This window comes from Humulus lupulus, chromosome 9 (assembly GCF_963169125.1).
Source record: "Humulus lupulus chromosome 9, drHumLupu1.1, whole genome shotgun sequence".
NCBI classification, from domain to species: Eukaryota; Viridiplantae; Streptophyta; class Magnoliopsida; order Rosales; family Cannabaceae; genus Humulus; species Humulus lupulus.
Window position 1 is genome coordinate 185070431 of NC_084801.1, and position 12970 is coordinate 185083400.

Here is a 12970-nt window from a genome sequence, read left to right on the forward strand (position 1 = left end):
GTGGCTGCCCACTAGTGTGGGCTAGGTCAGAGTTGACCATTCAGATATGTTTGCCATGTTTCCGTCTTTCTCCTCCATATGTGTAATAAGTATGGCAGCTATGGCAACGATGAAATGAGTGTTATGATGAGCCTAGCTGAGATGATGGCTAGCCGGAGGAGAACCCATGGGATTCTATATGATATGTGTAACAAGCCCTGCAGGCATTGGCTGAATCAAACAGTGTGCACAAGTGATATTGGGCCCATAAAAATGTGAAACTAAAAGAAAGAGCATAAAAGTAAAGTTTGAAAGTGCATGAGCAATAAATGAAATGCATAAGTATATAAGTCAGCATATTAGTATGTGTGCACTACAAACTCACGACATTCATGTGTATGTGTATGCATGAGATTTGCTTACTGAGCGTTAGCTCATTATGTTATTTTCCAACATTTTTCCAGGTGTGGCTTTAGCTGTTGAGCAACTTGTGGAGCACGGACTCAGTAGCAATGCAATAATGGTTTAGAGTTTTCATATGGCTGCCTTAAATTTAAAGTATTCATACGTGTAATAATTTCTTCTAATAAGTTTATATAAAAGTTTTAAATTTTTCTGTATTTCTTCGTATCATTTTATTTAATTCTTTTGGTCAAGTGCCTTACATACTCGTAAACCCTAGAATTACGAGTATGTGGCAGACGTACCCTACCTTAGGGACGTTTCAGTTATAGTACATGTCCTCATCCCTTGGTTGTGGAGGTGGTCCCCGGGAATCAGAGGACCCACTCCTTTCATCAGCGTCCGGGTTCTCCATTGGCTGTTTTCCAGGACGCCTTGGGTAATTTTCTTCAGGAGTGTTCTGATTGTTTGTAGCCATGAATCTCTCAGGGATGGATGCTTGAGGCTCTCAACGAAAGCACCAAACTGTTGACGCCGCTTTTCGCCAACAGATAAAAGAAGAGAGCACGCAAACAATTAAAGACAATGGCTAAAACAAACAAACGAATCAGACACGCGGTTTTTACGTGGTTCAGCAGTTAAATCTGCCTAGTCCACGAGTCTCTGTTATTAATCTCAAGATTATCTCTGAACAATCCTTTAGCATGAATTCTCCAGAGTTTTCTCTCAAGAATCAGAAATTCGATCCTTTACAATGGTGCATGCCTTCTCTATTTATAGAGAAGGATGCAGAATACTATCCCACATATTTTGGGTAGTTACTCTTTTGTGAATAAAATAAATGGCTTTAAATGCCTATAATCAGATATAAAAGGAAACGTCCCTGAAGACCAGGAAACGCATAACTGACCAAATAATATCCCACGATTCTTGGGGATTTACATTAATAAATGAGGATCATATCCCATATCTACAACACTTGTAGATATTCAAGGTAGTCATTGCGTATCTCCAAGGCTTCACGTCATTGTGCGAGCCGCTGACACTTCCCAAGCTTACATTTCTTTCGAGATGGCATATCGAGCTCGAGATCCCTGCTCCGAAGTTGCTTCTGAAGATGAGGGGCTCACAGAGCTATCCTTCGAGATCGAGATCATTTCGAGGTCACCATATTCGAGATCTGTACCATACTTTGCAGGCTCCGATTTACAATCGTAGAGCATACCCTTAACCCTCACGAGACCATTTAATGCGAACTCAGCTTTCGAGGTCATATTTGCTACGGCTCGAAATCTGGGTATAACAGTTATCAATAAGCGTATATTTTGTACGCTTATCACTTTTGCCGGCGCATTACGGAAAAGCGCCGGGAAAAGTGACTTTTACCGACGCATTACGGAAAAGCGTCGACAAAATTGACTTTTACCAACGTAAAGAAACGCCGGCAATTACAACACTTTGCTTAAAATACAAATAAATATAGACAATATAGAAGAGAAGATGAATACAAACTCAAAGCAAAATTTACAAATAAAATAACAGGAAAAAGAATGAAAAATTCTCCCACTTACACTACCTTAAGTGTAGAGTATAGATCACTAGACTTGAGCAAAGTTCGAAACCTTTGTCCAAAAGCTTATTTCCCTCCATTCTCTTAGCACTAAGGGACTCTCAAGTATAAGAAATAGCTCTATGAAATTATCAAGTATTTTTTGTTTTCCAGCCAAGTACTAAAATGGATGAAAAACTCATATTCACAAGTGAGCAAAATGGTCTCTATTTTTAAAGTTTTGGTTCACCCTTTACATTTCAAACTCCACAACCAGCCTATTGGTTGTTACCAATTATTAATTGGGTATTTAAGGAATTAAAATGATGAATTGGGAGTTACAATAGGTGTTGAAAACGTACAAAACCTTCTAGAATGCCAAATTGGAATTTTCTAACCAAAGGCCTAGGCCGCAGCCTAGCACAATGTAGGTTGCAGCCTAGAGTGCTAAGCCAAAATCCAATTTGCATTTTTGTCACATAAAACAGCCCAAATTATTCTCATTTGATTTTGTAACTTCCATACGCTTAATGACAGTCAAAATCTCACCTCTAACAACTATCAAGTATAATATATAGATTATGAAATTCAAATTTAAAGATATGTAACTATCATTTACATATTTAGTTTGCCGAATCTTTCGGAACTTACAAGAGTTACAAATCTGTAACCATATTAGCACTCTCCAAATAAATGTTACATTATGATAAAGTATTATTTTGTCACACCTCTAATTATTACATAGTCATTTAATCAACTTATATAATAGATATGTTGTCAGTAGAAACACTAAAACCCTAAAAAAATCCCATAAAATTGTGTTGCATTTGCTGAACAGATTAATCAAGTAACTTGTTACCGATCCAGGATTTGAAAAAAGAAACGTACGATCTAAAAAAAGGAAAAAAATGTTTATAATAAATAAAAAATAATTTTAAACACAATTCATATTACAAAAAAAATTACAAAATAACCAAAGAAAAATTTAATATAAAAAAACAAATAAGCTAAAAAAATAATAATCAAATTACAAACATACATTTCCAAATCAATAATACTTGATTAAGAGTAAAATTATGGCATAAACTAACTTTTATACAAAAATATAGGAAAATAAACCCATAAAAGTGAAAATTCTTAAAAAAAAAAATGTCATAGATTAACTTTTTTTATTTTTAAAAATCATATTTTTGCACACTTCATTAAAAATCTCATATAAAATGTAATTTCCTCATCTATGTTTTATATACTAAAGTCTCACTTCTTCAAGTATGAGGGGGTATTGTCACTTGTTTCACAAGCAATATCATACTATAAATTTGTTAAAAGTATTAATAAAGAAAGCATTCTTATCATATATTGCTTAAGTATCAGCCCAACTATAAGAATCAAATATCAATAATCACAAAGAGGTTACTAAAGAAAATAAATATGTTGCTATATGACATGATATGTAAGTATTGAACATAAATAAATATAATATTATTTTCTGCTTTATTCAATAAATTGATTTATTTCACATTCTATAATTATCAAATAATTAAACTGATCAACATCTTCTAATTCAAACAAACTAATAATGTCACATACATAATCTAATGATATTACATTTTTTCTTCTTATAAGTTTAAAATTCCAACCCAAAATCTAAGAGAAAATCTTTAATTTCGTTTACTCTATCTATTATATTATTTATTTTTGTAGACTATTCTTATTATGGGTATGCATCCTTATCTATTGATATTGATAGTTTGAATCATACAATTCATTACTCACTATTGAGAGACTTTTTTTTTTTGTCTAGATCGATTTGTTCATAGATTAAACAAAAGATGGATGGGAACACAAGAGGGGTCCCTCACTCAATTAATTGTTGGGAAAATTCTCAAAATGTTATCCTAAAAAGAGATCCATTGGTGGGTCCCTTTCTGTTTACAGTACATTTAGAAATACTTCCCAAAAGATTTTAAGAAGTTATAACTCAATTTTTTTATATAGCGATGTACATTGTAGTTATAAATTACTTTTCAAAAGATTTTAATAAAATCTAAATAATTTACTATGTCAAAACAGGGTTTAAACAGTTTGTTGCAATGTTATGAAACAAGATATTAGAACTTCAATCAAGTGTAAAAAAAAATTAAAGTTTACTCTTAAAAAATATACAATCTAGTCTTAATTAACCATTTTATAGTTCTCGAAGATGATTGACTTCTTTCTCCCAAAGAATATTGGCAGTTCAAACAAATAATAAAAAACTCCATAATTATAGTTTTTCCCTTAAATTTAGTAGTTTTTAAATGACAAAAGGGTATAGGAACTAAATTGTAGCATTTAGTAGAAAATGAGACCTACATACTCAAAAATTTAAAAGGGGCATGGTGCAAAATGAAAGTAAGTAAATGTCTATGTTTTTAATTTTGTAGTAAAATAGCCCAATCATCTCATTAATATTACATATTACCAAATATGTCTTTTAACAAATTACTATTTTATTCTAAATATTTTAATATTATGATATATGTATATTAGTTTTTATTATAAAGTTATTTTGATTTTTTTTTTATGGGTTGTTGAATGATATACCATACCACAAAGTATATATACTGAGTTGAAAAATAATATAACATCAAAACATATAAAATTATTACTAAAAAATGTATATACTATGCTAACAAAGTCATATACTACCATTAAAATGTATATACTATGATACAAAATTATATACTACCACTATGTATAATAAAATAGAAACTAAATATCACAAAAAAAATATTATATACCATACGACAAAAAACATATACACTAATTGAAATATAATATACCGACAACCTATAAAAACCTTAAAAAATCAGTATAACTTTAAAATAAAAACTAATTAAACAAAACTAATATACATATACCACTACATTAAAGTCATACAGTCCTAAATAAATAAATAAATTATAAAAAATGACAATTTAGGTAATCAACAATGTAAAATGGTAATTTCTCTATAATTTTAAAAAAAAGGACATTAGCTTCTTGATGCCTTTATTTTAGGTCATTTACTATAATTTCTCAATTTAAAATGGGGACCAAATTGATATAAATTGAGTACCTCTTGTGTTATTTACCCAAATAACTATCTCATTTGTTTTATTGTTTTCAATACGGTGAATTATTTCAAATTTCTTAAAAATTTGCAGCATCTCTTAAATGACTATAATGTACAAAAAGTTGAATTAGAATTTAAATAGACTCATAAGGTTCAAACAGTTTAATTTTACACTCGCATACAAAAAAATAGACATGCGTGTAATAATATGTTCAAACTTTATTTTCGACACTGTAAACTATTCCAAATTTCTTAAAAATTTACAAATTTTTTTAAATAATTACAATGTACACCATAATAAAAAAAAATATTTAAGTACCCAAAAGAGCCACTTGGAATAAAAAAAAAGTGATTGCACCAAATATCTATATGTATATTTATATATGTTTTAAAGAAGGGTAGGTAACTATTTGGTACCATGTGTTTTTGCAAATGATCATTTTTGTACCTTTTGTTTTCAATAATGCTCATATGGTACCCTTTATTTTAAAATCGTACATATTTGGTGACCTAAACTCAAATTTAATTAATAAAATTTTACCAATTTAATCAAACTACTATCAATTATGTAAGTTCCAAATTTAAATTTAATTACTTAATTACATATAACTGATGACAGTTTGATCATATTGACAAAATTTTATTTATCAAATCTGAGTCTAGGGTATCAAATATGTATAATTTTAAAATACAGGGTACCATATAAGCATTATAGAAAATAAAAAATATCAAAATGATATTTTACAAAACCATAGTATATTAGACGAGTAAATTCCCTTTAAAGAATTGAAAAAGGCAGCACATTCCAATCAGACAGTGACATGGTTTGTTCTGGTGTCGCTATAGCAACCATCGTTGAAATCTCAAAACCCTACCAAACTAAACAACTAAGTACTGCACTTCCACAAACCCCACGTACAAGATATCCTATTACAACCTTCCTTCCTATGAGTTGTATCGTTGGGTGAGACTTTGATTGAGCAGAGAGAGAGAGAGAAACAAAAACATATATAATACAAATAATCAAATGTGTGACTTTTTTTTTGTTTTTAATTATATTTATTTATTATTATACACTGTTCCTCCTTGCTGTTGAATTGAATCAATGAATATTTGATATATTTTGTTTGAACATTTTTATTTTCATTTTTTGTTTTGTAGGAGGGAAGAAATGGCTGGTAATGGGCCATAGGCAATCCACATTTCACACCCACCTTTTATTCTCTCTCTCTCTTTTTCTCTTTCTCTCTCTCTTACCTTATGAGCCTTTGCTTCTTCTTTACTCCGATTTACTACATCAATTGCAATTGGGACCAACCCTTTTCATCCCAAAGTCTCTCAACTTCTATTTTGTGAAAAAGTTTGTCTCTGCTTTGACCCTCTTGGGAGATAGCCTCATCTTTGTTATGCCATTCTCTGGTATGTATTTCATTCTTGCCCAGATTCTGTTTTTCCTGTTTATGTGTATCTTTGTTTGATTTATTACTTGTCCAATGTTTTCTTATTTGGGAAGGAGAATCAAAGTGGGATCTTGTTGTTGATTTCTAATTATTTTTTTGATAAATTGGCTGGAAAAGAAAATGCAAAGGACTGTCTGACTCGTATACTTTTCATGTATTGTGTTTTTCTTGTCATTGAATAGGAAAAGTCTTTTGATTATGGAAGAAGAAATGGATTAAAATTTTGCTTGAGTGAATGATTTCTGATATATAGATTTAGGTCCTGGATTGTTGTAAAAGTTTGTGCTTTCTTCACCAGTGGATGTTCTGTGATTGTATACTGTGAAATATTTTTTAATTTGGTAGTGAATAGGCATTGTGACAAGGGTTTAATGGTGTCATTTGTAAAAGTAGCTTTTAAGAAACTAACTTTTCAAAAACAATAATTTGCATTGTTATAACCTCAAGGGTTCAAGGCTTGTTCTTGGCACCCGAAAATTACACTAAGCGACCCTAAAACGACCTCGGGTTCGCAGAAGCGGCCATAAATTTACACAATCGACTCGCTTAGTGTAAAATGAGTGAGATTATTTTGCAAATTTTACACTTTTGTGTTGTTAGTTTGGCAAATTAACTTCCTTTTTAACGAGTAAGTTGGTTTTGTTATCAGTTGGATTGGATTTTGCAGTAAGAAAGAAAATATATTTGAACTTACCAAAGTATAGCATGATTAAAGTTAAGTATTTGGCTTATCTTGATTTTATTTCCACTGCATTACTTCAGGATTATGCTAAGTTGGATAAAGGCATTTACAATCAGAAATGGGTTCTGGAAACTTGTTTAAAACAATTTTTAGATTAAAGAAGTCTAAAAATGGCTCTAAACCAGTGAAGGTAATAGAGCTTTTCTACTTTTTCCTTGGTTATTTTCTCTCTTAAAAAAATAAAAGTGGTACATGAATGAGATTTCTGATGTTTTAATACAGGAGTCCGTAGCTTGTGCCAAACCAAATGGCATAAAAGTGAAGAGTAAATCATATAAGGTGCTCGGTCGTTTCATGAATGGATCCCATAACATGCCAATCGAGGACGTAGCTGCAACTCGGATTCAAACTGCATTTCGTGCATACAAGGTAGGTTTAGGTGCATGTTGTGTTCAAATATGTCTACATTGCAAGATTAACTTTACCAATTGCTGATTATTATTAATTTTCAATATGTATATTTAAAGATACATGTCCTGTGAGGGAGGCTGCTAACATTTCTTATGGAATAGGATGCTTTTTAAATGAATATTATTCTGAGTAGTTGAAAATTACAGATTCTGTCACTCTTAGGGATTTGATTCTTACATTGTTTATGAGAAGTTAGCTGAGTTGGTTTCTCTTCAAGCTGTATGATATTTGATGACTTTTTACTTCCATTTCTAATGGTGAGGAAAGTATACATTTCTGTTCGTTACTTGATAGAGTTCGTAAACATAGATTCTTTATTCTGAAGTGCTTGTTCTAGCATGAAAATCGTTTTGCATTCAGCAGGGGCCTTTCATGTATTCATGTTTCTGCCTTCATGTAGTACAATTTATTGTTTTGTATGTTACAGGCTCGAAAAGCTTTATGCCGCTTAAAAGGGACAATAAGACTACAGACACTTGCCCAAGGTTATCCTATTAAAAAGCAATCCACTACCACTTTGAGTCTTATACATTCATGGTGCAATATACAAACCCAGATTAGAACTCGTCGACTCTGTATGGTAACAGAAGGGCGGGTAAAACAGAAGAAACTAATGAATCAACAAAAACTTGAGGCAAAGCTTCATGACATAGAGGTGAGATCACCTGTTTCCCTTTGTGGGAGCTTTGATACATCAAATATTTCTAGTAGTCAGTCACTTCAACTTGTTTCATTAACTTCTTATGCTCTCTTATATTATATCATCTTTATTTGTAGTTGCAGTAGATTAAAGATATTGTGTTTAGAAATCTATTTCAACTTTGTCATCTATGATTAGGCTTGTTATCATATCTCTTTTGTTTAATCGAAACCAATGTTTGTATAAATGAAAGATTATAAGCAATCAGTGGGAGAAAAAACCACACTAGACAAAGCAAAAGTAACAAACCAAAATCACATTCACATGAGACAATCCCAATCTAGATATCGAATTCTTTGGTGCTAAACAACCGAATAGCCACGTAACGCCTAATTTTGTCCCACAAAACCTGCATGACTACTTTTGTTCTTTCAAAGATTCTCTTGTTCCTTTCTAGCCAAATAGCAACTACTATATCCCACCGCATATCGTCTAGCTGGGTGGGATTGCCTTCTTAGCTTTTCCTGACAGTTTTACATGGCATGATGAGTGTCTTGAACCAATCAAGGGACACTATATTTTCCTCTCTTAAATATTAGTTTGTGGATGTCAGGTGGAATGGTGTGGTGGCTCTGAAACAATGGATGAAATTCTTGGAAGGATATATCACAGGGAAGAAGCAGCAGTTAAACGAGAGCGAGCTATGGCATACGCCTTTTCCCATCAAGTATGTTTATCTCAGTATTTTTCATTACATTACTTGGTCTTTGTATCCACAAGAAACTCAGTAAACAAGCTCTGTTTGCAGTGGAGAGCCAACTGCAGTCAAAGCCAAGGGTTGGGCAGTGATGAACTTGGCAAAGCTAACTGGGGTTGGAGTTGGAAGGAACGATGGATTGCTGCTCGCCCATGGGAAAGCCGGGTTGCACCTCAGTTCATTAGCCCAAAGAAAATTCAGAGCAAGCAGGCCAACAAGATTATCAAAACACCAAAAACTCCAATATCAGTTAAAACCCCTTCTCCAAATGTGAAGGTAAGCACAAAAGCTCGCAGGTTGTCTTTCCCATCTTCTGAGAAACTTGTTGGAAATGAAGAAAGCAATAAAGTGGAAGAGACAAATATAAAGAAAGAAGAGTTGGTATCCTAGCAAACCAAAAGATGGTTTTTATGTTTTATCCCTGATATTGCAGAAAGTGAGAAAATATCCATTTTTTTTTGTTTCCATTAATGTATTTCTATTTTTTGTACATGGAGTGGTGTGGCAGTCATATGCTTTGGCTTGATAAGAACAACATAAAGAAAAGACCTGGATTTGGGATTGACCTGGTCATTTTTCTATTTTCACTTTGTATACCTACAAAACCAATATATTATTTGTAATGTAAATAGAAAATTTATTTGTTGAGGGTGACAACTTGATTGTACTTTGTTTCACACTGTAATTTCTCTATTCCTTTCTTTGAACTATCTCATGTTTCACACTGTAAAATTGAGAATCACATTGTAACTTTCCTTGTACCAAAGAGAAATTCAATATAAAAATGCTCAAAAAAGGTAACATTAACATATGCTCATCATTACTAGTTTGAGTATATACTTTCACACATAGGTGTAGTTATATTTCTTCCCTAAATTACAATGCCCCTCAATTACTTAAGTTAGTATCTATGTTGCCACTGCTCTGACAACAGCATAACATTTTTCTTTAAGGGCCTTCTTTTTCTGGTTTGATGATAGCATAGGTGGTCTGAAATTGACAAAAAATTGTTGAACATCAGCTATCCCATCATTACCTTTGGATGTTTTAGTTAGGGGTGTGCACGGTGTGGTTTGGGCGGTTTGAACACTTTTTAATACACTACGCCACAAGTGCGGTGTAGTAGCTAGAACACACCTTACGGTGTGATTTCGTTGCACCAAACCGACTAAATCAAATCATTTTTTGCAGTGTGGTTTGGGTGGTTTTCTATGGTGTAAGTGTGTTAAAAAATGTGTGAGATAGAGATGGTGATAGGGAGGAGGCGCAAATGAGATGAGAGAGGAAGGAGTTGTTGTGTATGATGTGTTAGAGAATAAAGTTATACCTTAACTTAAGTGGGCTCCTAGTTTCATATTGGGTTACTAAAAAATGGTATACATGTAAAGTTTAATTTTTTTTTAACATATTTGTAAGTATACGGTGCGGTGTGGTGCAAACCAAAATTTCACACCGCCAAACCGTGCACCGCACCGCTCGGTTTAGCTAAGATACAAACCGAATCATTCCACTTTTGACACCGCAGTTTGCCGGTTTAGATGCTGACCCCTAGTTTTAGTACTACTAAAGAACAGAAGGTTTTAAGTGCTCTCCAACTGAATTACTATTTTAATCCTATAAGAGTAGACTTTTTTTTCTTCAATCAAGTGGGAAAGCAGTTCAATTATAAGGGATAAAAGCCAAACAGAAACAATCAAATACAATAGAAGAGTTGATAAAAACAAGGCTGATTTTCTATCCACTTAGAAGAAATTAATTGCAAGGTGATTTTCATCACCAAAATTAGAAAGAAAAAAACAACACTTGGATGGATTACATGTTCTCAGACAGCATTGTGCTTCTGCTCTTCATAATGGCACTTGAAGTTAAATCCCAACAAAACCACCAGAGGAAAGTCCTGCAGTGGAAAACAAGTGGGAATTTGGTGATTGAGTATGGGAGTGACCATTTACAGAAATTGGAGGATTAGCTGAAACATGAACTGAGAACAAATTACTGGACTGAAGGGGTCCCCGCTGAGCAGAAAACTGGTTTTCGCAGAGAAGTGGTTGCTGCTGCAGTATTGCAGGCAATGAGCTGAAGATAAACTCTTCTTCTCCATTGAATGAACAAGAATTCAAATCCATGACAATGGTACTCAAGTCTGATAAATTTGTAGGAGGATTGAGTTCTTCACCAAAATCAATGGGACTCAACTGGTGGAGATCAAAATCTGGGGCCTGTAATTGGCTTGAACATGATGTTGCACCAGCAGCCATTGAGAAAATGACTTCATTGCTCATGGTGATCTCATTCAGAGGCTGCTGAGCTTCCAAATTACAACCTTGGCAGTGCTGAAGCTGACTTATTTTCTTTTGACTCACTCCTTGCTCTGTCTGTGTTACAGAGTTATCAGGATCAGCCAATTCATAGTTTTGGCCAGGCAGGTCCTCAAGGGATGCAATGGCAGCTTTCGCCTTTTCAATAAGCCAATCAACAGCTTTACTTGGTCGATCATAACCAAGCCGATCTTGGACATCATAAAACTGTATAGCAGTGTAAGCTGACAGTCTAACTCGCCGATCTCTTGGACCTCTAGAGGTAGACACCTTGTTGTGGCGCTCCTTTCGCCCTATGAGCCGAGCAACATGGCCGCCATGAGCTTGCACACAAACTCCTGTGCTCTCTCGCCGCCTCTTCGTCTCTCCAACTTTCTTCTTTCCTCCTTTCTTCAATGCCAATCCCAGTGAGTGACAACAACTTTCCATACCAGATTCTGCTCGAACTGTATCATTATAACCATATGTTTTATCACAGAGTGGTACAATAACATGTTCCACCTGTTGATCTATAGTTTTCCCAACTCTTTTCACATACTTCAATTCCCTTTGGTGTAGCATTTGGTTAGGAACACTCTCTAGTAGATAGCTCATGAGGGGATCTAGCTTTTGGTCTTCCTATGGTATATCATGAACTGGTAAGGATCTCCATTTAACTTTCTCCTTAACATGAACATGAAAACTCAGTAAGAGGACAAAATCACAGACGATTTATAATCACCTTTGATGAGAGTTACGCTTCATTTTTCCTGTAAGAGTACAGTCAGTGCAGTTATTTTCCATGTTTCCAAACAGCTAGTGGCACTTGCTTGGATTTACACCTGTTGTGGTACTATTTGCTGTGTAGTTTGGGAGTAACCAAGTTGATATATTTCGAAGTATCAAAAAAAGAAATGGCGTGTTATCGATGTTTGATGTCAAAAGATTCCTCTTACGAAAGGGACTGCTTTCAATTATGTTGGTGAGTTACTTTGATTTTCTCGGAAAGAGGGTCCTGTCGCATGCTCATTATGTTGTCAGCCTCTTCTAAAGCCTCCTGACTTTTGATCAGAGGGATCCAATGTACCCAAAATATGTACTCAAATATTATACACAGTGACATGTAAAATAGTGGGTCTCAATTTTAATAAATATGATTGGCTAGGCTAAACTGACACATCACCGTGCGTAAGTTTGAGTGTATATTTTGGGTGCACATATCATTACTTTTTTTTTTTTTTTTGCCTTAGGCAATTATTTATTTTGAAAAAAAGACTATTGGTTTTGCTTATTTAGACTATGCTTGCTATGAATGATTGAGGTAGCAATGAGGGATAGCATTATACAATTTCGAATGAGAATTGTTGGTGCCCATCACCATAAGAAGGTGGCATATTACTATTAGTGTAATCTAATATCGAGCCCCACTCATTTCAGTTTAATAATATTATGGAGTGTTCCTATCCAATTATATGGTGTCACTTCATGTGGTGTTGGGTACCTTAAGGTGTCAAATAACAACATTCATTTCGAATATGTGTGTCACTATTAGATTTGGAATAAAAAATTAATTAAATGTTATATTTGATATAAGGGTTTATACATTTTTAGACCATGTGTTTTGTTTCATTACCTG

At 33.6% G+C, this 12970-nt stretch overlaps 2 protein-coding genes across 2 annotated transcripts; one reads left to right on the forward strand and one right to left on the reverse strand.

The window, feature by feature from the left end:
* The first annotated feature begins 6060 nt into the window (after positions 1–6060).
* Positions 6061–9694, forward strand: LOC133801630 (protein IQ-DOMAIN 9). Its single transcript, XM_062239876.1, has 6 exons — positions 6061–6446; positions 7250–7359; positions 7452–7598; positions 8068–8295; positions 8894–9007; positions 9089–9694. Exons 2-6 carry the CDS (start codon positions 7288–7290, stop codon positions 9425–9427), a joined length of 900 nt encoding a protein of 299 aa, XP_062095860.1. The 5' UTR covers positions 6061–6446; positions 7250–7287; the 3' UTR covers positions 9428–9694.
* Positions 9695–10710: 1016 nt separating this feature from the next.
* Positions 10711–12225, reverse strand: LOC133801629 (transcription factor TCP10-like). Its single transcript, XM_062239875.1, has 2 exons — positions 11034–12225; positions 10711–10934 (listed from the first exon to the last, which is right to left on the reverse strand). Exons 1-2 carry the CDS (start codon positions 11947–11949, stop codon positions 10903–10905), a joined length of 948 nt encoding a protein of 315 aa, XP_062095859.1. The 5' UTR covers positions 11950–12225; the 3' UTR covers positions 10711–10902.
* Between the last annotated feature and the right edge of the window lie 745 nt (positions 12226–12970).

What these genes read in the sequence shown, in the direction of transcription:
- LOC133801629 (XM_062239875.1), bottom strand. Translation starts at nt 11,949, where the DNA reads ATGAGCTATCTACTAGAGAGTGTTCCTAACCAAATGCTACACCAAAGG. An exon ending in GCGGGGACCCCTTCAGTCCA is followed by an intron (nt 10,935 to 11,033) that starts GTAATTTGTTCT and finishes TTTCCACTGCAG; the next exon opens with GACTTTCCTCTGGTGGTTTT.
- LOC133801630 (XM_062239876.1), top strand. Translation starts at nt 7,288, where the DNA reads ATGGGTTCTGGAAACTTGTTTAAAACAATTTTTAGATTAAAGAAGTCT. An exon ending in CAAAGCTTCATGACATAGAG is followed by an intron (nt 8,296 to 8,893) that starts GTGAGATCACCT and finishes TGTGGATGTCAG; the next exon opens with GTGGAATGGTGTGGTGGCTC. An exon ending in CATACGCCTTTTCCCATCAA is followed by an intron (nt 9,008 to 9,088) that starts GTATGTTTATCT and finishes CTCTGTTTGCAG; the next exon opens with TGGAGAGCCAACTGCAGTCA.